General features: G+C 47.9%; 1 protein-coding gene across 4 annotated transcripts in view; it reads right to left on the bottom strand.

Moving 5' to 3' along the window:
- The window catches only part of EXT2 (exostosin glycosyltransferase 2), a 141,787-nt gene that overhangs the window by 112,673 nt on the left and 6,040 nt on the right, over nucleotides 1-23,074 (bottom strand). For 3 of the 4 annotated variants that reach the window (XM_027979639.2, XM_027979641.2, XM_042233379.1), the window contains exons 2-7: nucleotides 17,315-17,880; nucleotides 16,033-16,122; nucleotides 10,749-10,865; nucleotides 5,308-5,503; nucleotides 2,992-3,131; nucleotides 2,088-2,181 (exon numbers count right to left, since the gene is read on the bottom strand). In XM_027979639.2, the coding sequence (XP_027835440.1) occupies nucleotides 2,088-2,181; nucleotides 2,992-3,131; nucleotides 5,308-5,503; nucleotides 10,749-10,865; nucleotides 16,033-16,122; nucleotides 17,315-17,880 (1,203 nt within the window). Of the gene's footprint in view, nucleotides 1-2,087; nucleotides 2,182-2,991; nucleotides 3,132-5,307; nucleotides 5,504-10,748; nucleotides 10,866-16,032; nucleotides 16,123-17,314; nucleotides 17,881-18,436; nucleotides 18,531-23,074 lie in introns of all 4 variants that reach the window. The other variant, XM_042233378.1, reaches the window with a different exon arrangement.

Genomic DNA, 23,074 nt, shown 5'->3' with positions numbered 1-23,074 from the left:
TTGAGTAACCTTTAGTCACTCCGCTTCAGTGATTCTAGGATTCTGAACCTGTCACTTGGAAAGACTGGTAAGGCTTGTCTCAGACCTGTGGTTCCTAAGCCAAGTTCCCAGGGAAAAGCACATTCTGTGAGCTGGCCCTGGGTGCTCTGCTCTAAAAACTAAGTGATTCTCTTCCCAACAGGAAGGTAATGGGGTGGAGAAGGTAACTGGGCAGAATTTGCTCCTTTTTACCTCCCTGGTGTTTTCTTAGCCTTTTATAAATCCATAAAAGATGATATCTGGTTGAGCAGATGATTCCCTCTTTACTATGTTAACAAGTCAAGATGCCACAAAATGAAACACAAAGAGCATAAACACCAGGTCCCTTCAAGGAGCATTTTTTTTTTTTCTATGAGCTGTAAGAACCACAAGTTCAGATCAAGACTATAGAGATCTCTAGGCTGATTTTCTAATTCACTACAACTCAGATGAGGTCAGCAGTTAAGCAACAGGGAAGCCCAGAAACTTGAACATGGGTGTGCTAGGAAAAAGACTACGGGGAGGCTAAACTTAACCTGTGATTTGTTTTCAAATCGGAACGTCAAAATGCTTGACAGATGAGGTCACGGGGGTCCACAGAAGGCAGAGCCTTGGCCGAGGCGGCACACAGGCAGTCTGGGGTCAGAACCTACAGACTCAATCACCGTGTGATGAACCATCTGTTTGGTCTAAGGAGCTGGGTACCAAAATAAAGAGGTGGACTGAACACATCCACTAACTCCCTCCTAAAACCCTACAACGAAGGCATAATCAAGATAAAGAGAACGGGGAAGGAGCTGACACTACCAAAGTGTAGAAGCAGGAAAGCAGGTGGTGGCTGACGCGACAGGCCCAAGACAGCACACTCAAGAGGAGCCGAGAAACCCCTGTGTTCCGCTGCACGCACTCGGGGGAGAGGCGGAGCTCGGGGCAGGAGGACAGGCCGACAACGTGCATAAGCAGCCAACAATGTGTGTGAGCAGCCGCCAGAAGCCAGAGCCCCTCCCCACTTCCACACCGCTGGTGACGGCCCTGCCCTCACCCGGACAGAGACCTGAGGCTCATTCCTGCGACCAAGTTAGACACCGGGGTGCGTGGAGGAGGCTACAGCCTAACCCTAACCCTCTGAACCTCTTCTCCGGCTCATCACCTACACAGGTAATTTTGATGAGAATAAAGACCAGTAAAAATCCATTAAAAGAAGAAAAAGAACCAGAGAAAACCATGATTTGAAAGGATGCAGGCATCCCCCTCAACGTTCGCGGCAGCACTGTTAAACAACAGCCAAGACAAGGAAGCAACCTAAATGCCCACGGACAGAGGAACGGGTACACATCTCCGATGGAGTTTCAGCCACACAAAGGAAACAGTGCCACTGGCAGCACCATGACAGACCCAGAGGTAAGCGAAGTCGGACAGAGAAAGACAAATATCATACGATATTGCTTATATGGGGAATCTAAAATAATGGTACAAATGGACCTATTTACAAGACAGAAGCAGAGTCACAGATGCAGAAAACAAACTCAGGGTTCCCAGGGTGGAAGGGGGAGAGGAATAAATTGGGAGGTTGGGACTGATGTATACACACTACTATACATAAAATAGACAATTAATAAGGCCCTACTGCATGGCACAGGAAACTCTGCTCAGTACTCTGTGGGGACCCAGGCTAGCTGATACGCAACACTCAAGGTCAAAGCTCCTGAGAAGCAGCACCCTGAAACACACCGGCTTCCACGTCCGTCTCAGTCACCGGAGCCCTCACCTGCTGTGTAAACCTTCCAGGGACGGGCAGCTCTGCGTCCTGAACACACAGTGGAGGTGTGGCCTTAGCATCGCAACAGGCTGGCTTCAGGAGCGTTTCTGAATCTTTATTATCCCAAGCCTTCTCTGATGCAACTCCCTAATGCTGTTTTCCTCTTTTAGGTCTGGTTGATCGACTCAGTGGAGGACATCAACCCCATGCCCGCTCTCAGCGGCATGGATACTGCTCTGCATCCAAGCAGTCAAGGCCACCTTTCACCTCCCCCTCGCCCCCTCCCCCGCAGGGCTGCCTGGCCCCTTACCTGTCTCTGCATTTCTTCAATCTGTCTTCGGGGGATGCTCTGCAGAATACTGTAGACATCCAACATCTTTTCTTCTGGCACAACTACAGATGCTCTAGAGATAAGAGGGAGACAGCAGATGTACGGACAGCCCCACATACAAAGCACGGCTGCATGTGTGTCCCGCTCAGGTCTCACGAGCCGAGGCAACAACGCCCCGTGCCTCCCTCAGCCCCACGGTCCTCGCAGGGAGCAGCCCCTCTTTCCTCTCCCTTCCTCGGGGCCGATCAGCTCAAAGGAGCTCCCCCCATCTCTCCAGGTCTATCTCTCACCTCCCTGTCACCTCTCCATGCCTCTCCCGTCCTCCATCCACTCCCCACTGTGCTCCGGCCACACAGGTACCCTCTCAGCCTCCTGAATACACCACACTCTGCCCGACCACAGGGCCTTTGTGTGTCCAATTCTACCTGCCCGGTACACTCGTCTTCACTCGTCACTGTCCATTCTAAATTAACAATGACTTCTCCTTCAGCTGTATCCCCCAATCCATTCATTTATTCAGCATGTATTTATGGAGCCCCTACTAAGTGCAAGGCCACATAATCTGTGTCATTTTAAACTGCAGGACTCAACTCTGCCACTGGAGCTCAAAAACCACCAAAGATCACGTGTCAGTGAATGGGTGTGCTGTGATGCAATAAACTTTATTTTCAAACTTTGACAGCAGGCCACATGTGGTCCAGAGGCCTCGGGTGACCAACCTCTGCTGCAGGTCCATGGACTAACTCTCCTGATGGAAAGTGGAGCAAAACAAATCTGAAGGAGCAGTTCTCAGACCTAGCTATGCATTACAATTGCTGGGGGACTTTAAAAATAGTCCATGCAGGAACCCTGGGATAAAGGTTCATCAGAAGGTAACACCCACCTCTTCCAGTCAAGGACTTCAGAGAAAGGCAAAACGTAGGAGTCTGCGATGATCACTGGGACACAGCCGGCCCGTAACACGTCACTCAGCACCGCCTGGCCCAGCCGAGCTCCACGAAGGACCATGCAGAAAGTAGCCTCCTGCAGGAACACAGGCAGAGGAGGGGATTACAAACCAGTTTCGTTGATCCACTTACTCTGATCCTGGCAGACCACAAAGCTCTCTCAAAGGCTGAAGCCAAGCAACACCGAAAATACTAAAAGATAACAGCTCACCCGGGTGAGACTGAAAAGCTGAAGCGGTTGCAATGCTCTGGATCTCCACTCTTGAGTGTCACTGCAATCCCTCCGCTGCTTGGATTCTGAAAATGTTCACAACCCACCTCCAGGTCTTCCTCTGGAAGCTCAACAGCGTGACTTCCCAGGGACTGGATTCTTTCAGCCCTGAGGTGCTGTGTACACACACCGTGGCTTCCCAGGGCTCAGAGTGCTTACTTCCGCCTGCCTTGTTATTTGGACTGGGCATATCTGGCTCTTGAGAGGACCCCCTACACAGAAAGCATCAAATCTCCTTTCATCTTCCTACCCCCCACAGCATCCAGCAGTGTGCTTCGCATACAGAAGACATTCATCTCATGAATGCTATGCCTTCAAAAACACATTAAGGCAGATAGGTTCTATTTGGGTACAACTGAAACAAAAGCAAGACCTCACTAAAGGTCTTCCTCATTCACTCCCTCGAACCCACTGGGTGTGGGGCCTGTTTGGGAAAAGGAGAGATGCACAAGAGAAAAACAAGGTTGTAATAGGTCAACCGAAAAAATAAGGAAAGCTCCTGTCTCTAATACTCAAGTTTCTTCCAGTTTTTGCCTCTTCAGGAGGAAAACAGAAAAAAAAAAAAAGCAAAAATACTGTTTAATCTTTAAAGCTAGAGAACAGGAGAGTTCAGAAGAAATATGAAGTAACTCAATATGCCAAATTCCTCTGGGGATAAAGGAGAAAGCGATGAGAAAGGGCAGGGGTGGAGAAGGGGCATCGGTCATGGCGCCCGGAGGGGCAGGTGGACGCTCAGCCGGCCCCGAAGAGTCGGCGTCCAGATGTGGACACGTGTGCTGATAACCATTTTTCCTGTCTAGACAAAGGTTACTATAAATACTCCTGCTCACATCACCACTGTTATCAGTCAGACATTCCAGAGGAGATGCAGCACTGTTTGAAGGTATTTTAACAATCCCAGCACAGGCCAGTTCTCTTCCGAGACTTTGAAAAAATAAAAATCACACCCGATCACACCAGCCCCTTAAGATTTCTCCTTGAACTGAACTATTTGTATTTTAAATACTTGAGCGAAAAAAATATTTAAAATATAAGGAAGGCTGAGCGCCAAAGACCTGATGCTTTTGAACTGTTGGTGCTCTCGAGAGTCCCTTGGACTGCAAAGAGATCCAACCAGTCAATCCTAAAGGAAACCAGTCCTGAATATTCATTGGAAGGGCTGATGCCGAAGCTGAAGCTCCAATACTTTGGCCACTTGATGTGAAGAACTGATGCTGGGAAAGACTGAAGGTGGGAGGAGAAGGGGACGACAAAGGATGAGATGGTTGGAGAGCAATGAGTGTGAGTAAACTCTGGGAGATGGAGGACAGGGAAGCCTTGCGTGCTGCAGTCCATGGGATCGCAGAGTCAGATACGACTGAGTGGCTGGACAAGAGCAGAGTGAGCAGAACTCAATTTGTGCTTTCCCGGCCCCCTGGCTCCTGGAGCATCAAACAGCCTGCTTATAACACAGGAGTACAATACAGGACTACTCTGCCTGCAGTTACGAAGTGCTGGCACTCCCACGACACCAGGAGGACACATACTGGGTGGCAAAAACATCAAGAGACCAAACGGTAACAAAAAATACAGACCTCCCACTCCCAGGAAGAACTAGCTGTGGCCGTGTGAGCTGGCTCAGTCGGCGGATACAAGCTGCAGCTTAAAGAAGCAAGCTCCTCTGGGCTGGGTAAGGAATATAGGAATAAAAGCAACACACGCGCTCCTGCCTTGACTACACAGCTCCTCTGTACATCTATGGGGGGTGTCTTTTTGCAGTAAGATGAGTTCATGGAAGGAGCAGGAACGCTTACCAGCCAAGCAGCTTTGCACTAACGGCACGCCGACCCCGAAGCTCCTGGAAGTCCACGGGGCAGCAGTGGAGAGCCGTCCGGTCTCGCTCTCCCCTCAGGGAGCTCGGTGAGCGTGGCCTGGAGGGGGCGCGCCTGTTGGCCAGGGTCAGCCCCAGCTCGGCCCGGAGCGAGGCGGGCGGAGCACTCACCTGCAGCACCTGCGGGTACTCGAAGGCCTGCTGCTTGTGGCAGCGCCTCCGGGCGGCGGGGACGCCCTCGGAGAGGTTGCTGCACTTGTCCAGCACCAGCACGGCCTCGCCATGTCGGGCCTGGAGGGCGGCCAGGTCCTCTCTGTACTCCGGATGCAGGGCCACCTGGGACGACAGCAGGAAGTACCGCCTCGGCCTGCGAAGCAGAAAACGGGGGCACTGAGACCCTGGCAGCCACTGCGTGAGTCACGGTGAGGCCAACTTCGGGTCTAGAGCCGAGGGCAACGAGTGCTTTCTCACCCATCTTCGCTCACGTCCTTGACTTTTGGGGAAACCACACTCGGTAGCACTGCTGAATACTTAAACTATTATACATGCTGAGAAGGCAAGCGATGACCATTCACATGCTGAAGCATCATGCTTGTTAAAGGGGTCATTTAGGAAAAGTTCTTAGCGTTTTGAGCAAATGCTTATAATAGGCCAAGCTTAGGGAGCATGGTGTGTGTGTGTGGGGGGGGGGGATGTATGTGTAAATGCTTATAATAAGCCAAGCTTAGGGAGCATGCTTTAAGTGCATGTGTGTGTGTGTGTCAGTGTAAAGAGAGAAACTGACTGACTGGTTGATTATTTGGAAGAACACCCAATGTTAGCATTAGTTCTATCTGAGTTCCCTGCTCTGAAAAGCAGCTGAGAGCAGGCTGCACCCTTCAAAGAGGAAAACAAGGGGTCTTAACGGACCGCACTGACCGTGAAAGCACCACTGCCAGCTGCTGAGGGGCACCCTATGGAGCTAGGGAAAGGCATTCCGCATTCTCAAGGCCAGGTGGATTCAGGAAGACCAAACTTGGTCATGGAGAACAAATGGAAAAAACTAGCTTCACCAACAGATGGAACCAGTCTTAACATCGGATAGCAAGGATGCATAAGAGAAAATGGACTGAAGAAAGGATTTCCAAGGGTCTAGCACCATTCATGGAGAAGACAATGGCACCCTACTCCAGTACTCTTGCCTGGAAAATCCCATGGACGGAGGAGCCTGGTAGGCTGCAGTCCATGGGGTCGCTAAGAGTCAGACACGACTGAGTGACTTCACTCTCACTTTTCACTTTCCTGCACTGGAGAAGGAAATGGCAACCCACTCCAGTGTTCTTGCCTGGAGAATCCCAGGGACGGGGGAGCCTGTTGGGCTGCTGTCTATGGGGTTGCACAGAGTTGGACACGACTGAAGTGACTTAGCAGCATCAGCACCACTCAGATCTCCACGAGAAACAAAATGTGAACACACTGGGGAGACCAGAAGGTAAGTAATTCTCTCTGAGAAGGCAAGATTCCCACAAGGCAGAGAGGGTACAGGGGCAATAAAGACGACGTCGGCAAAGGAACCAGCAGGGATCACTGAAGAAGAAAGGAATGATATAAAGCAGGCTCCAGAAGAAATGAAACCCCCATCAAACCCAGAAGCAGGACTCCAATCTTCCTCAAACTGTACAGACCAGGGGAAACACCCAAGACAGTCATCTCTAGGCAATGCCACCAGGGGAGCTCACAGGAAGCGGTGCGTAAGAAAGGACTCAAACCCTCTAGTCTGAACCCAACCCCGAACCCCCTTTTCATCTTGGAGAGAAAGAAAGGGAAATTGCTTTATTTTCCTTTCGTTTCTCAGGCTTAGCTGGAGGGTCCAGCTGGAGAACGCCTTACGTATCTACCCGTGGCCAAAAAGAGAATCACTCTCTGAGAAGGTGTCATCTTTCCCAAGCTTTAAGTGTCACACCCAAAAGACACAGAGCAGGGAGTGAGGAAACGAACGCTCTCCCGGCCGGCAGAGCAGCTCGACTCCAGCAAATGGAGCAGTGCACACCACAGCTGATGGCCCTCAAGTCCCCGGAACCATCTCTTCTGGTCACTTCTCTCTACAGCCGAACTGAAAGCAAAGGCAGGCAGGGAAGACAGGGACAAGCAGATCCCCTAGAACGTCACTGTCCGATAGCAATTAGCCATGTGAGACCACTTAAATCTATTAAAAATTTTAAATCCAGTTCCTCGGTCACCTTAGCCCCATTTCAAGGGCTCAACGGCTATATGTGGAAGTGGGCACCTGATTAAACACAGATCGTCTCCTCACTGAAAGTCCTGCTTGAGAGAGCTGCCCCGGATGGCAGTGAAGACCCTGAGCCCAGGGCAGAGGCGAGCAGACGTAAGAAAGATACCAAAGAGCTGCCCGTCGGGGAGACAGTTTGGATCAGCCGTACAGACTGGCTTCTCTCATCCTGGACAACCTCTCCTTCAGTTGCATTTTGCTGAACAATACATTGGCTATTGACAACTGAAAGGATTCCTTCTAGCCACTGAAACAGACTCTTGAATGCTATCCCCAGCCCTGAGCCTCAATCATTCTTCTTTTGTAAAATCATCAGTTTTCAGAGGGGAGAGGTATGATGGGAAGATCACGTATAGGGAGTGCTCTTCAGTCATCTCAAAGGGAGGACTTCTGTAACCGAGCTCGTCTGCTTAAAACAGGAGGAAGACAGACAAACTCTCAACACAAGCATGGACACTACCTCAACAACTCACACCATCTGAAGATGAACTGTCTTGTGAGGTGGTGAGTCTTTTTTACTACAAATCAGAAAACTTTTCAGGAAGAAATTACAGTAACAAGGTATAGATTAAGTCAGAACTAGTTTTAGTCGCTCAGTCGTGTCCAACTCTTTGCAACCCCATGGACAGTAGCCCTCCAGGTTTCTCTATCCATGGGATTTTCCAGGCAAGAACGCTGGAGTGGGTTGCCATTTCTTTCTCCAAAGTGAGAGCTAAACAGCCTCTAAAGGTCTTTCCAATCCCCAAGACGCTGGCTCTACGGTGGTTGCCACAGGGCCCTGGGACTTTCTGGGTGTCTCCGGAGGCTTCCTATTTAAGTAGAGCTGCCAACACAAAGCTGCTGCTCCAGGCTGCCTTGAACAGGAGCAGCCATGCTGGTGTCCGAGGGGTGTCCCTGCAGGCGGGAGTGGAGTGCTGGCGTCCTGGAGGGGAGGGAGCATTTCCATGCGGTGAGGGTGGCCCACTGGGAGTGCTCTAGTCCTCGTCCGGGGGGAGAACTTCTTGGGGGAAGAGCGGGGAGGTGGCCTGGCCCAGACTGTGAGATCCCTGAAAGAGGGAGCAGGGAGGGGGCAGAGGGAGTCAGGGCCTCCCCACCTGGGGTGCGGAGGCCAAGTCAGGGCAGGAGGGCAGCCCAGGCTGCAGGGGCACAGGGAGGGTATGGCATGGGCAGGGCCCATCCAGTGTGGGGGTCAGAGCCCAGGAAGGGTAAGGAGGGGGCCTGCCCCGGGGTGACGACGGGGAGCAGGAGCGTGGCACGGGGGGTCAGAGCTGAGTGGGGGCACAGAGGCCGCCTGCGCAGTGAGGGGCAGAGGCAACCAAAGAGCTCCAGTCACGCACGACAGGGTATGCGTGATATAGGGGATAACAGGAGCCAGACTCCTCACTGCCTGAGAAGGAAATTATAGCTACGGAAAGAGAGAGAGCCAGAATACCCTGCAGCACCAGACGGAATAGGAGAGAGAGATGGGAAGGCATGGTTTTCAATACATGTAGACAAGAGAGAGAGCCATCTATACAAGACGAGAAATAAGTACAGATGCTAACACATGGTGCTCAAAGAAACTCCAGAGTAAAAACAGACTCTGGGCTGATGTTGTTGTTAAGAAACACAGTTCTATTGTAGACGCTCAGTCACCACGCTCAGTGGGTCCCCACCCAACACCACCATTTTCTACATAAATGTGCAGATGTGAACAAGAGTCTAAAAATGTTCCCCTGCCTGCATGCTGGCTCGCCCTGACCTGGCAGATGTTGGATTGGTGGAGTAGGCCCATTTTAGTTTTAAGCAAACAAAATCTTAAGGTGGGTTTGTTTTTCTTTCGAGGACTAAAATGACCAGCGATGACTTTCATGTTTCTTCCCAGCAGGGCTGATATCGAAGCTTCAGCAAAATCATGCTGAGAACTCCAAGTTTCCCTCCATAGTAACCGTTGTAAACTCCCAATTTAGTTCCTTTTAGAGAGAGAAATGACGAGAATTCCAGCTGAGGCCAACACATCTGTGAGAAGAAGCTATCAATAGCAACAATCCTCAGCTTCCCATTGGACAATATTGAGAGAGATTTAAAATAAAAATAAAAACAAAGCTCTTGCTACTCTACGCAGCCCTCAAGAGATGTGGGAATTCCCTTAAAAAGCAACTCTCACAAAGAGCAACAGATTCCAAATGCTGCCGTGAGGTCACCCAGACTGCCTCCTCCCAGATCCCTGGAAAGTGCGATGAGCCTAGAGCCTGTCTTTGCTTTTCTTTTTCTTTTTTCTCCCCTGAGGCAGAGAAGTGTTGTTTGTAAAGGAAACAGCACAACTACAGGGCCCAACTGCAAACCCTGGAGGGGAAACGGAGGCGGGTGGGTCCGTGTCGGGCCACAGAAATCCACCGCTCGTCCAGCAGGGGGAGGACATGGCCCTGTGTCTTCAGCATCGTGCTGCTGCTCTTGTTTCTAGAGTCTCAGGACTCTGGAAATCAACAGCGACCTTAAACCATGTAAGCAGCGTCATTTCAGTCTAGTTACACATAAAAATTAGAGATCAAGTTACCAAGAAAATACCACCAACAGAGCAAGCTTGTAATTCTTGGAAACTATTATTTGAAAGTAATTTGTACTGTTCAGAGTGGTTTGCTCTCCTTCGTTTCAATCTCTCTCAATCTTTTCCTTGCAGGGTGTTTTCTGCCCTGGATTAAATCTTAAGGGACGTGCCAGTCCTCAACCAACATTAGAGACCTAGATTACACTCGGGAGAGTAGATGATACAGAGTTTTAGTCTGAGCTATCTTAAGACTGCTCACCCTATCTCCCCCAGGCTTTCTCCAGCCACAGCACTGCTGACAATTGGACCCAATGATGCTTTGTGGTGAGGGGCCACCCTGGGCATGGCAGAAGTTTAGAGGCATCGCCAACCTCCGCTTGTTAGCTGCCCACAGTCCCCCATGCAGAACAGACTTAACACAGTAGGCCTGGCGGCTCTCTTCTTTGAAAGGCTGGCCCTTGGCTGGTGCGTGGGAACTTCGATTTCGGGGGAAAACTGTACAAATGATAGGATTTATGCTGAATGCCTGCTTTCCTTCTGGAAGCCTGGAATTCCACACAGGAAGTAAAGGAGAGGAAAGACTTATGGACAGCAACTAGATTTCTGATTTGGGGAGCTTGGTAGACAGCGCTGGAGACTGAGTGAGAGAGAGAGACAGAGAGAGAACTGAAGGATAAATAAGGTTGGGGTGGGACAGGAATGACAGACCCTCAAGGACCCTGGCCTGTCACTGATGGTTTCGACTGCAGTGCGACCCGCCCCCCTGGCCCTCACTGGCATCTCTCAGCACAGCTGGCTGGGGCCAAGGAGCCTTACCCAGGCCCTTTCTCCGGAAGGTCCACCTCGGCTGACAGCGGACTATAGACAGGAATGCTGACGTCGTAGCCTTGCCGGTAAGTCCACGTAGAAAAGCCACCACCAGCCAGCAGAGCCCTGAAAAGCAAAAGGTTTTGTCAAACGATGAGAAAGAAAGACAGTCTTCGTTCTGTGGAAAAGGGGAAGCCGGATATACATAACAGTACCAACCACAGCTGATGTTTACCAAGTCACTTTTCTAGAAAGACATTGTGCTAAACGTTGTACAACAGCGTCTCCTGGACACTAGCTGCAACCTATTCCTGAGTCACCCGCCCTCCTCTGGGGTCCTAAGCAGTCTGTCCTTACTTTCCCTACTTTAACATACAGGACAGCCAGGAGGACAGCCTATGAACGGCCCCTCGCTACCTTATTTGGATCCCATTCACCCCTCCCAAAAGTCACAGATGGTGAAAGTGATAGTCGCTCCGTCACGTCCAACTCTTTGCAACCCCATGAACTGTAGCCCTCAAGGCTCCTCTGTCCATGGAGTTGTCCAGGCAAGAACACTGAAGTGGGTTACCATTCCCTTCTCCAGGGGATCTTCCCGACCTAGCGATCAAACCGGGGTCTCCCGCATTTCGGGTAGAATTTTTACCATCTGAGCCACCAAGGAGGCCCCGACTCTTAAACCCATTCACAGTAAAACGAATAACAACAGGACTGGCTGGGGCAGTCACTTACCGTCCCACTGACGGGAAGCTCAGAGGACAATGAGCAAAAAAAAGAAAAAAAGCCATGGTGACGGCAAAGTACCCCATCTCACGCTGCCTGCGCCCCAGCCTGCTCCAGTTCCCACCAGAGCAGTTCTTCCCACTGCCGTCCCAAAGCTACGTGTGCACCGTGTAGCCTCTACCAGCTCTCACCACCCATTCCAGCTACTCAGTCTTATCAAGCCCACTCCTTCCACAGGAAGCAGAATCCAGAACTTGACCTCGAGTGCGTCTCCTGCAAGTCCACCCACACGAGCTTTTATTCTCCTTAATTAGAAAACCATGAACACGCTGCTTAACTGGATCCAGCAAGTAGTACAGTGACACCTCATTAGAAAGGAGGCAGGTGTGCATTGCACCAGCGTTTACGGTTATTCTGTCCCGGGGGGCCCCGAGCCCATCAAGTCACTTACTGGGGCAGAGTGCTGCCAGGTCCGTGCGCGGCACAGTCTGAGCCAAAATGTATGAACTGCAAAGCCACATTTTTTGCAATCTTGATTGCTACCAATCCCCTCCCTGCCCTGATGACAGCCTACATTCCCTTCTTACATGACCAGTTTAAGTTCAAAGATTTCCAAACCACCCCTGGAAATCCCAATCTGTTTGTTTAAGCTTTATGAAACCAAGAACTGGTTAGGGAGGTAATGTGCAGGCTGGAACACCTCTCCAGCTGCCAGTCCGCTCTGTAAAACTTAATGACTAGCCGTAGTACCAACATACGGTCTCATTTTTCCTGATTAGCATTCGGCAGTGACTCCGTCCAACATGAATTTGGGTGGGTTCCATGACCATGATGGCAAGCAGACTGCAGGGGCCCCCACGACGGATGTGCAGAGAAGGAAACATGGGTCCAATATACCGGCACCAGGCGGCCCAGGTAAGCGGCGTGGTGGGTGATGCAATCACACCCACGCCCCAGAGGAAGGGGCGAGCGTCTGTGGTGAGAAAGCAGGTGTACACGACACCAACTTTCCCTGTTACTCTCTCCCTGGGGCCCCGGGGCTGAGGGAGGGGGTTAAGCCCTGGGAGGAGAAAAGCAGGCAACCGGAAGCATGCCTCATGTCACAGATCACGCACATGCAACCTCATCGGAGCTCTCGAGGGGAGCCACCACGGCAATTAGTCAAACAAGCCTCCCACCGGCCCTGCTGCTGACAAGACCTCCACTCCAGATCGCCGTGTCTTCTTCTGCCAAGCTTTCCTGAACATTACCAAGGAGAAAATAGTGTAAGCCTCCCTTGCTTTACAGCACATGTGTTTTACATTGACTGAAAAGTGAATTGCTGAGAAGCGCGCTGTTTTCCCATTATGTATCCCCAAATCGGAGATCTGTTCCAAAGCTGTGAGAGCCTGAATGGGAACCGTGCACCTAAGAAAGCATGACTATGAGCACCACGACTCATGCCAGGCCAGGTGTCCTATCGCTGGAAGTGTCCGCCAGCATCTTCAGCACTTCCCGGGACTTGCAGACCCATGGACGTCACTGAGCCCTCTTCCTCTCTGTCTTGTGGACCCTCGTTCCTACACCGGGTCTGCCCCAGATGCTCTCACAGCTCGCCTCCTCCCATCTGAGTATCCACAGAGCCGAAACACAGTTTGTCTGCAAGTGTATCTTTTGCTTCCTTTTAATCAGGCCTGCGAATCCCTCAAATATAAAGATTTAAGTTTTAGGTTTTGCTAAAAAAAAACCTGACCAATTCGACTGGCTATCCTCATTTGTTTACAGATTCAAACTGTAAAAAAAGAAAATGAGACACACATATATCTGAGCAACGGCTAGATACCTGGTGACTATCCAGTGATGTTAAAGAACTGAATGTAAATTGCTATAGGGATGATATTAGTGCTGTTATATTTTTTTTAAAGCCCTTGAAAAAAGTTGAAAGTGTCCGCCACTTAGTCATGTCCGACTCCTTGTGACCCCATGGACTGCAGCCCGCCAAGATCCTCTGTCCATGAGATTTTCCAGGCAAGAATACTGGAGTGGGTAGCCATTCCCTTCTCCAGGGGATCTTCCCAGCCCAGGGATCAAACCAGGGTCTTCTTCATTGCAAGCAGATTCTTTACCGACTAAGCCATTGAGTTATACACAAAAACCTCTTCTGCAGTCTCAAATGGAAATATTTACAGACATAATGATACAACACCTGAGATTTGTTTCTAGATAATCCGGTGGGGAGAAAGTAGGAGTATAGATGAATCAAGTTGACAATTAACAAAGCTGGACAGTGGTTATGTGGGGCTCACTGTACTTCTTTTATATGGGTTTACATTTTTCTCTAAGAAGTTTAAATAAATATACACCTATACAAAAGTAAATATTTGAGAAAGATACTTGCAAAGAAAAGATAACAAAAATCTAAAGCAGTAATAAAATTACAGAATGTATCTGAGAAAACAAAGATCAGTAAAGTTAGGCATTGAAGAGGTATAATTTGCTGTCATTTGACTTAAAATAAAATGGGTAGGTGAATATATGTGTGTGTTTGACTAGAAATCCATCAAACAAAGACTCACAAAATACACAGTATTTGAGAACAATGATTACCTCTCAGTAAAACAGTAAAACCAGAGGAAAATTTGAAAACATATTTTTACACTTTCCTCTTTGAATACTTGCACATTGTTTCAATCTTGTACCCAGAAGGTATACGTGTACCATACATAGGATTTTCAAAAACGGAAAGAGAAACCCAGGATAAAAGATTATCTGTTGAGCTGACATTTGCTTTAGTCCTGGTCCTTGCATCTTCCTGAGTCAGATAATTCTTAAAAAAAAAAAAAAAATCACACTTATGACTTTAGATTTCAGGGACATCTTAGAAACAGTCTAAATCTAGCCTGTTTTCTAATTTCTGAATAACCAGATATGCAGCTTCTGCTAAAACCACCCTACACACATGGTTCTTGCCTCCTCTGATTCCAGGAGCAAGAACAAAGAATCAGAAAAATTAACAAGCACATCTACTATTCCTTACTCCAACCAGTCGAAGACCACCTCGGCTTCCAAATGAAATTTCCCACGTGGAAAGATAAAGGAGGACTATACGATGATTCATTACTTGCTACAGGACTGCCTATAATCACTTCCAAAATTACATGCACAGGGAAAACGATTTAACCTTCCTGATCCTTAACACCTAAGCACCAGCAAGAACTTCAACTCTCTCCTGATTACTTGACACTTTCCTGCAGAGAAATGAAACTCCTTTTAACATGTGCACTCGATAAAAATGAAATCTTTCTCCCAATCAGATACATATACCAAAGTGTCAGCAAGAACCGACACGTCCCAAACAGAAATAAACCCTTCTCAAACTAAACCCAGAGCAGTAGGTGAAGACATTGCGTTCCCAGCACCTCTCTGCCTTCCCTTTTCTGTCCTCTAACACATTTCACTTTCCCAGAACAAGCAAATGCATAAGACAGCAACGCACTCAGGAACGCTGGGGCTAAGAGCCAAATCAGAGATCACCTTGTGTTCAGCCGGTTTCTACAGAACTTGTGTGGCCTGACTGCCCTCTACCGTCCAAAATGGTTTCTACACCAAAGCTTAGGGATGGCGCTGGGGTCTTTTCTAGAGATTATCATCTTTCCAGATAGAAACTCAATACTGACTCTAGATAAGCACTTAAAAGCAAAGAGGGCTTAGACTTGATCTTCTGGGGAAAAGCGGTACAAAGTGTAGATTTTCACAAATGACAATGTTGGCCTCAAGTAAGCAGAGACCACAGTGGGCCTGAGGCTGTTCTCACCTCTTTCAGTAACAATGATTTCAAGAATTAAACATCAACTGCAACAGAGCTGGTCATAAATGAGTTCATATCTGAACTTACAGTAATCCGCTCCCGTGGGTGCTGCCCAGGACCCTCATGCCGGGCCCACACTTCCCGCTCTCTTCGGAGCCTCGGACCAAGTACGAGGAGCAGAACCTTAAAGGGGCACCTCCCTTCTGAGGTTTCCAGGAAGCGACGCAGTCGGTACAAAAGGGCCAAATACACAGTACCTGAACTTGAATCGCCATCGTAGCCACCCCATGCCACTTCTACCTGCTCGGAAGTTTCATTAGGAAGGAAGGAAAGAAGAGAGTAAGCGGTACTTACAGTGCCTCACTTCCCGGACGTTACAGGCTCCAAAGACACGTCCACGCCTGCTCCCCCCAGGACCTGAGACTACTTAATGCTCCCAAATGTGGAGAGAGCTGACACAAGCCAGTGATACGAACCAGGCCTTTTAGGGGAAAGAGGGTGCGCTCAGGAGCACACAACCCAGACTAAGACAAGACAAACCTCTAAGATGCTCCACTGGAACCTGACCCTCCATCAGTTTCCTGGGACAGGTTCTGGCAGGTCTCAATGCTGCCAGGTCTCGGGGAGGAAAAGACCAAGGACAATCTTCCACTTGAACAAACAATTCTGATTACAAAGTTATGTCCTAGTGGGCTTAGAAATATGATTTCACATGAACAAAAGGGTCCTACGTTGACTTAATCCTCAGAAACCCGTCAGGCGGACAACCCCAAATACACCTACCTGTCTCTGGGGACATCCAGGGCCGTGTTATAATCTGGGGGGCCTCCAGGCAACATGTTGAACAGGAGGTGATTGGTACCTCTATCCCACCTATTGAGAGAGTAAACATGTAGAATTCACACATCAACTATGAGGAAACAGACAAGTCAGTTTCTGGATGACAAGTCAAAGTGATAGCTGCTCAGCCATGACTCTGTGTGACCCCACGGACTGCAGCCCACCAGGCCTCTCTGGCCATGGGGATTCTCCAGGCGAGAATACTGGCGTGGGTTGCCATTCTCTCCTCCAGGGGATCTTCCAGACCCAGGGATCGAACCCGGGCCTCCTGCATTAGGCAGCTTCTTCACCATATGAGCCACAAAGGAAGGCGGACCACAAGTAGCGAGCATCCCTGACTTGTAACAGGGTCACTTCTCAGGAGGGCAACCTGCATGCCTGGAGATCGCCAGTGCATGCGGGCACTGGCTTGGCTCCTCCAAAGGAAAGCCAGGGCGTGTGTCCTCTAAGCTGGTCCACTGCAGAACTGCTTACGCTGATGAAAATCTGAACGCTACCACAGTGTTCACCATTTGGTTACAGAAACACAAAGAGATACAGAAGGCTACTTAAGGACATTAGGGAACGTGTGCAAAATGGGGTCCCACACAGAACTGTATATGCGAACACATATACATTCTGTGTATATGTCACACGGCACTGACACACAAAGATGAAATTGGCTGGAAACACATTCATGGTAAGTGAAGGGGAACCGGCAGCAGAAAGAATACGCTTTGCCGTGTGAGCCCACTCTTGACCAAAACGTTACATATACACGTATGTGTACATACGTGTGCATATATATATATATACAATGCATATATGCGTGCCCCTGTATCTGTTTTATACATAAACGACTGAGAAGCAACACCAAAATATTAATGGTTATGTCAAAAGCAGGCTTATGGGATGACTCTAACTTTCTTCTTTTTGCTTAACTGTATTTTCAAGCTTTTTATAGTGAATACGTATATGTGAGTAATAAAGAGGGGACGTGGGGAAAGACATTTACATTTAAAAGGAAAGGATTGGGAAGATGAACCCTCCTTAGCTTCTAAATGTTAAGAAGTTGGGGACCCACAGCAGTGGCCCAAGAGGGTGGTGCAGAGACCGGCTGCCGCAGCACAGGTCCTCCAAGTCAGCCGCCCATCCACGTGCCCACCTAGGAGACAGGAGATGAGCCGCCGGCTGGAAACCAGCTCTGCCCTCCCCTGCCCCTAGTTTCTGGGAGGCCTGCGGATACCTGGAGAGCTGGGCCAGCGCCTGCGCCGTCTCCTTCACGCGGAGCGAGTTCTGATTGAGCAGGTCAATGGACGGAACGAACAGGCAGGCGCGGGTGATGTCGTCGGTGTAGTAGTCGCTGTCTGAGATGGCCGTGAGCAGCTCGTTGTACTCTCGGGAGATGGTGCTGCTCACCGGGACGCCCGCCTCGCCCACGTACTTCTTCAGCGGGTAGATGTACACCTTGATCTTGTTCCTGGGGTTGAAGCCGCAGCGGTAGACGTCGAAACACGTGTGCATCCGGCAGCTGAGGTCGCCGCGCTCGGGCACCGGGCTGTCGGCCGGCAGCCTGACCACCGGCACGTCTCGGACACTGCGCTTCTCCACGCTCCAGTCGCCGGAGGACTCGATGGAGTGCGGCCAGAACTGGAACATGCCCGTGGCGATGAGCCCCAGCAGGACGATGGAGAAGAGGGTGATGTAGTAGGCGCGGTGCTTGGTCTTCATTCTCGGGATGAGGGCGGGACCCCGGATGCTGTACTTGACCGACGCACACATAATGACCCCGACGGCCTCCTCCTCACACTCCTGGTGACCAGGGGGGAAGAGAGAAAAATGAAGCCTTCAGGGAGACAGATGACCCTTGAAAGGACCCGGGTACATTTTCAATCGGCCTATTTCTTTCCCTTACGCAATTTGATGAAATAATGAAGAGGGACCTTTGACCCTGCGAAGAACTGACTCATTTGAAAAGATCCTGATGCTGGGAAAAGTTGAAGGTGGGAGGAGAAGGGGATGACAGAGGATGAGATGGTTGGATGGCATCACTGATTTGATGGACATGAGTTTGAGTAGGCTCCGGGAATTGGTGATAGACAGGGAAGCCTGGCGTGCTGTAGTCCATGGGGTCACAAAGAGTTGGACACAACTGAGTGACTGAACTGAACTGATAAATAAAGTAAATAAAATATTTGTACATGTGAGAATATGCTATATATTTACTATAGAATATATTCTATAAATACAAATTCTCTGAAAGCATAAGCTGGTTAATGTCGGGCCTAAGAAGAGGAGCGCTGAGCAAGCAAGAAAAATTAGACGTGGAATAGCTGAAGAGCAGTTTGTTTGTTTTTTAAATACTTGCCTAACAAAAACTGATGCTTCATCTGGACAAACTGGCCCTTTGTTTGATATACTAAAGTTTTCATTCATTCATTCATTCAAACCTCATAGAGAACCTAAAGAAGAAAGCAAAGATCTACCTTAGAGGAATTTAGATACAAATGAGATCCACAAAACTATAACAAAATGTACAATGTAAAAACACCACTAGGAAAATATCAAGAAAGGGGAACAGGGTATTAGAGAAAAAAGGACTAATCTTTAAATAAATATATATTGATGTTTTATAATAAGGGGATAGTTGGCACATTTTGATGGAAGGGAGAAATGAAGAAAGAAATAGGGAAGGAGGAAAGGAGAGGCGGAGGAAAAGAAAGGCCAGTGAGGTAGATCTCTTTCTAAAGACAGATGCCAAAAATTCTTCCCACTGATGAACGCGCATGCCACTTGTCCATTCACAACGTGGAATCTCTTTCCCTTCCACCCGAATCCAGGCTAGACTTGGGACTTGCTTTGACCAAGAGAAAAGTGGCAGAGGTAAGATTCTGGGGGTTTTGAAACCAGGCTTTAAAAGACCCTGTAGCCGTTGGAAGCCAGCTGCCCACAGTTAGGAAGCTCAGGAAGACCGCAGAGACTACGTGGAGCCAGCATGAACCGTCCCCAGCGAGCTCTGCACAGATGGCAGAATCCTGAGCGAGCACATGATTGCTAGTGCTGCTGTTGTTTGTAACGTTTGTAGTGGTTGGTAACGTGGCAATAAAAAAATGAAACAGCCAATACACATCATGGACTGAGACATAAAAAAAAATCTTGAGTCCTCAGCTGAAAATGCAAAGTACCCCTGTAGACCACAAATTAAGATCCTTACCAAACAAGCCCCCCAACACCAGATGCCGACCTACTATGTCGATACCCTGAGCATGACTCCTTCATCTGTCACAGACACGTCACTGCAACAAGTGACTTCGGCATTCCTTGTGTCAAGATTCCAATCTTTAAAATGGTCTCATTCTACTCTCTGATCTTTCAGAAAAGTTATTCAAACCAGGCGGCACTAGTGGTGAAGAATCCACCTGCCAGTGCAGGAGATGAAGTGACGCGAGTTTGATCCCTGGGTTGGGAAGATCCCCTGCAGTAGGAAACGGCAACCCACTCCAGTGTTCTTGCCTGGGAAACTCCATGGACAGAGGAGCCTGGTGGGTTATAGTCCATGGGGTCGCAGAGTCAGACACAGCTGAGCGACCAAGCACACGTTAATATAAAGGAAAATAATTGAAACGCTCATAGGCCATCTTAGGGTTTATGAACCATTTTCACTGTGGCTAAGCGGAGTTCTCTCCAACCATGCCTACATGGTAAAACTGCTTCCTGCCTAGCTTAGTAGGGTCCTGTCAAGCCCTGAATGTTGCAATCATTATCAGCTTTGGGGGTAAAATGTGCTGAAAGATCATTAATGATTTCAACTTGTATCTGCTGTATCTGAGACCATGGTCTGGGACGTATCAAAAGAACACGACTGTCATGGACTAATTATGAAAGTTTATACATTTTAAGCTTAAAGATAATCATCTTTGGGGTATATACATTAGCCATTCAACATACACTAACCGATTCCTTGCCAGAAATGCAGGCACGAGAGCTATTTCACGTTTTCTGTCATCCTAACAATGAACAAGATGTTCCCAGCCAGTCCCCGACCCCTACTACCACCGGGCCCATCTGATCGCTTTCCTTCTTTCCCCATGTCCCCCCTGGAGCTAGAAAAGAGGCAGTCTTGGGACAGATGCATGCAAGGAGCCGTACTCTCCACAAGCCCCGTGTCATAGCAGCCCAACAGGCTCTCAAGGTCTATCTGTATCCTGAATCAGTGGTTCTGAAACACCCGAATTGTAAGAATTACACAGGTAGAGTATGTTAAAAGAGAATCCTTGGCCCTAGCACTGGAGGGTTGTATCAGGAGGCCTAAAATAAAGTCACAGAATGTGTCAAAATAGCAAGCCCCTCACACGTTTATTTTAGGCAGCCAGGTTTGAAATCTTTACTAAATGTTAGACAAACTGCCTTTTAATACAGTGGTTTAAACTTTTTTTTTTTACTAAAACCTATAATAAAACAACATTTTATATTGTGATCTAACACAGACACAGATGTATTTGAAATAAGTTTCACAAAACAATGCTTATTTAACCTTAATACTCAGTATTAGCCATAGAATATGTGAACACTGTATTCCTGTATTATTCTATCACTGTTTTTTAAAATACTGGCCACAACCTACTACAATGATTATACCACCTAATTATCAATTACCCACCATGTGAAAACATACTGTTTTCATATCTAACAAAACCGGGGCTAAGGGAACAAAAGCAGTATCCAAATATGAGCTTTACAAATTTTAATGAGTAATAGATCATAAAAAAGATATTATCACAACAAAATTAATTCAAAGATAATAGAAGTAATTAAGTAATTAAAAAACACAAATTAAAAACCAAACAGGATCTATAAAGCTAAATTTTTTAAAAAGAAAAAGACTAAAGAAATTGACGTTTGACAAAACTCAGGTAAGATTAATCAAGATAAAGAGAGAATAAAGCACAATACCTGGACTGAAATGGGGACCATAACTCTAAATACTGCATGTATTTAAAAGATGAGATGGTATCAATGAACTTATGCCAATACACTTAAAAACTTGAATGAAATGGGAAAATTGTTTTATCCTATCCCTTATCAAAACAGTCTCAGGCAGAAATAGCCATCCTTGACAGCTCTACAACACTAAAGAAATTGAATCGAAAATTAAGAATCTTTTCCAATAAAAAAAATTCCAGGTCCAAAAGATTTGCCAAGTTCTACCAAACATTCAAAAAGCAATAATTCCAATTTACACAAATTACTCCAAAGTTCAGAAAAAAGAAGAACTATTCCCCAACCTATTTTAGGAGTCTAGTATAATATTAATACCAAAAATCTTAGACCAGAGGTTCTCAAATTTTGGTCTAGGGACTCCAGAGGGTCCCCAAGATTCTTTCAAACGATCTAAACTATTTTTCATAACAATGCGGACATTATTTTTTCACCTTCATTTGCCAGAGATGACATGATGTGTGATAAAGCAAAGACTGAAGGCAGAAGTAGATGTGAGAATCCACCCGTCTTCTGTTAAGTTTTTCCAAGCATAATGAAAGATATCAACTCATAGCTTCAAGATACTCAACTCCAAGTACAGTACATACCAAACAAAACACACACACAAAAAACCAAAAACAAAAGCCCCAACTAGATATGTCAAAATAAAACCACTGAAAAGAAAGCCAAAGAAAAACATTAAAAGCAGCTAGAGGGGAGGGAATCTACTCAAGATTAAAAACTATATGTGACAGGCTAAAGATATTTAGAACACCAAAGAGAATATCTATGGCAGGCAGAGAATGATTTCCAAAGTGAAATGCAGAAGATGCAAATCATAAGATTAAATTCAGTGTTTCAATTAAGAAATGTTGCTCATCAAAAGACATCATAAGGAAATAAAGAAGATAAGCTGCAAACTAGAAGGTATCTGCAATACGCATAACCAATAAGGACTATTAATAGCAACCAGAATAAAGAACTCCTACAAAGTAATAAGAAACAAACAAAAAATCCAACATAAAAGAAAACTTAGACAAAAGATTTAAACAGGAATTTCACAACAGAGGCAACAAAATGGCACAGAAACATCTGAAAAGATGTTTAGTCTAATTAATGGGCTGCTGCTGCTGCTGCTAAGTCGCTTCAGTCATGTCTGACTCTGTGCAACCCCATAGACGGAGGCCCACCAGGCCCCCCTGTCCTTGGGATTTCCCAGGCAAGAACACTGGAGTGGGGTGCCATTGCCTTCTCCGAATTAATGGGCAGAGAAAGCAAAACCACAATGAGACATCTACACACGAGCATGGGAAAAAGTCAGCATCAAATATCACCAAGTGCTGGAGGGGACCTGGAGCCACACGACTCCAAGAGGAGGAGTATGACCTCCAGGGTCCCACAGGGGGAGCAGGAGGCCTGGAGAGAGGAGAGTCTGACACCTACCATGCCGGATGCCTAGGCGTCACATCTTGCTTCTTACCTGTCACAGTTTGGGTCTCCCCATGATACCCCCAAGAAAGAACCAGAGACTGAACGGGGGTGCAGGTAGTTTTACCCAGGAGCTGGAGTACAGGGCGAGGGGAGAGAGGGAACCAGGGAAGGCCACTACGAGTGTGTCACTAAGCTGGGTAACAGGGGCTCGTTAGGAAGCCTCTGAGGAGCCATGCAGACCTCACATGTCCCTCAGATGGAGGAGAGGCCAAGGCATTTATCTGCCGACTCCTATCCACGATTGCTTACCAGTTATCACGTGTTAGCATCAGGTCACACCCTGTACTTAACAGCCCTCGAAAGGTCTGGATATTATTATCCTTTCCTCAATGTACCACAAGTCTGATAAGAACCTGTAGTTCCCTTGAGGAAGAACTGGGTGGCGGGGGGCGGGGGGGGGGGCGGCGGGAGGTATCTGTCTATATTTTCTGGGATGTGGCAAAGGTTTTCTTCCAAGAGATCCAGCCTCCCCCTCAATCCATGGGACACAGGTCTGGGTGCGGGCTCACATCTGAAAACCAGGTGATCGTGACTC

Source organism: Ovis aries, chromosome 15, assembly GCF_016772045.2.
Source record: "Ovis aries strain OAR_USU_Benz2616 breed Rambouillet chromosome 15, ARS-UI_Ramb_v3.0, whole genome shotgun sequence".
Classification (NCBI taxonomy): Eukaryota; Metazoa; Chordata; class Mammalia; order Artiodactyla; family Bovidae; genus Ovis; species Ovis aries.
The sequence above is the reverse complement of the archived record's forward strand: the minus strand, read 5'-3'. Positions and strand labels throughout refer to the sequence as shown.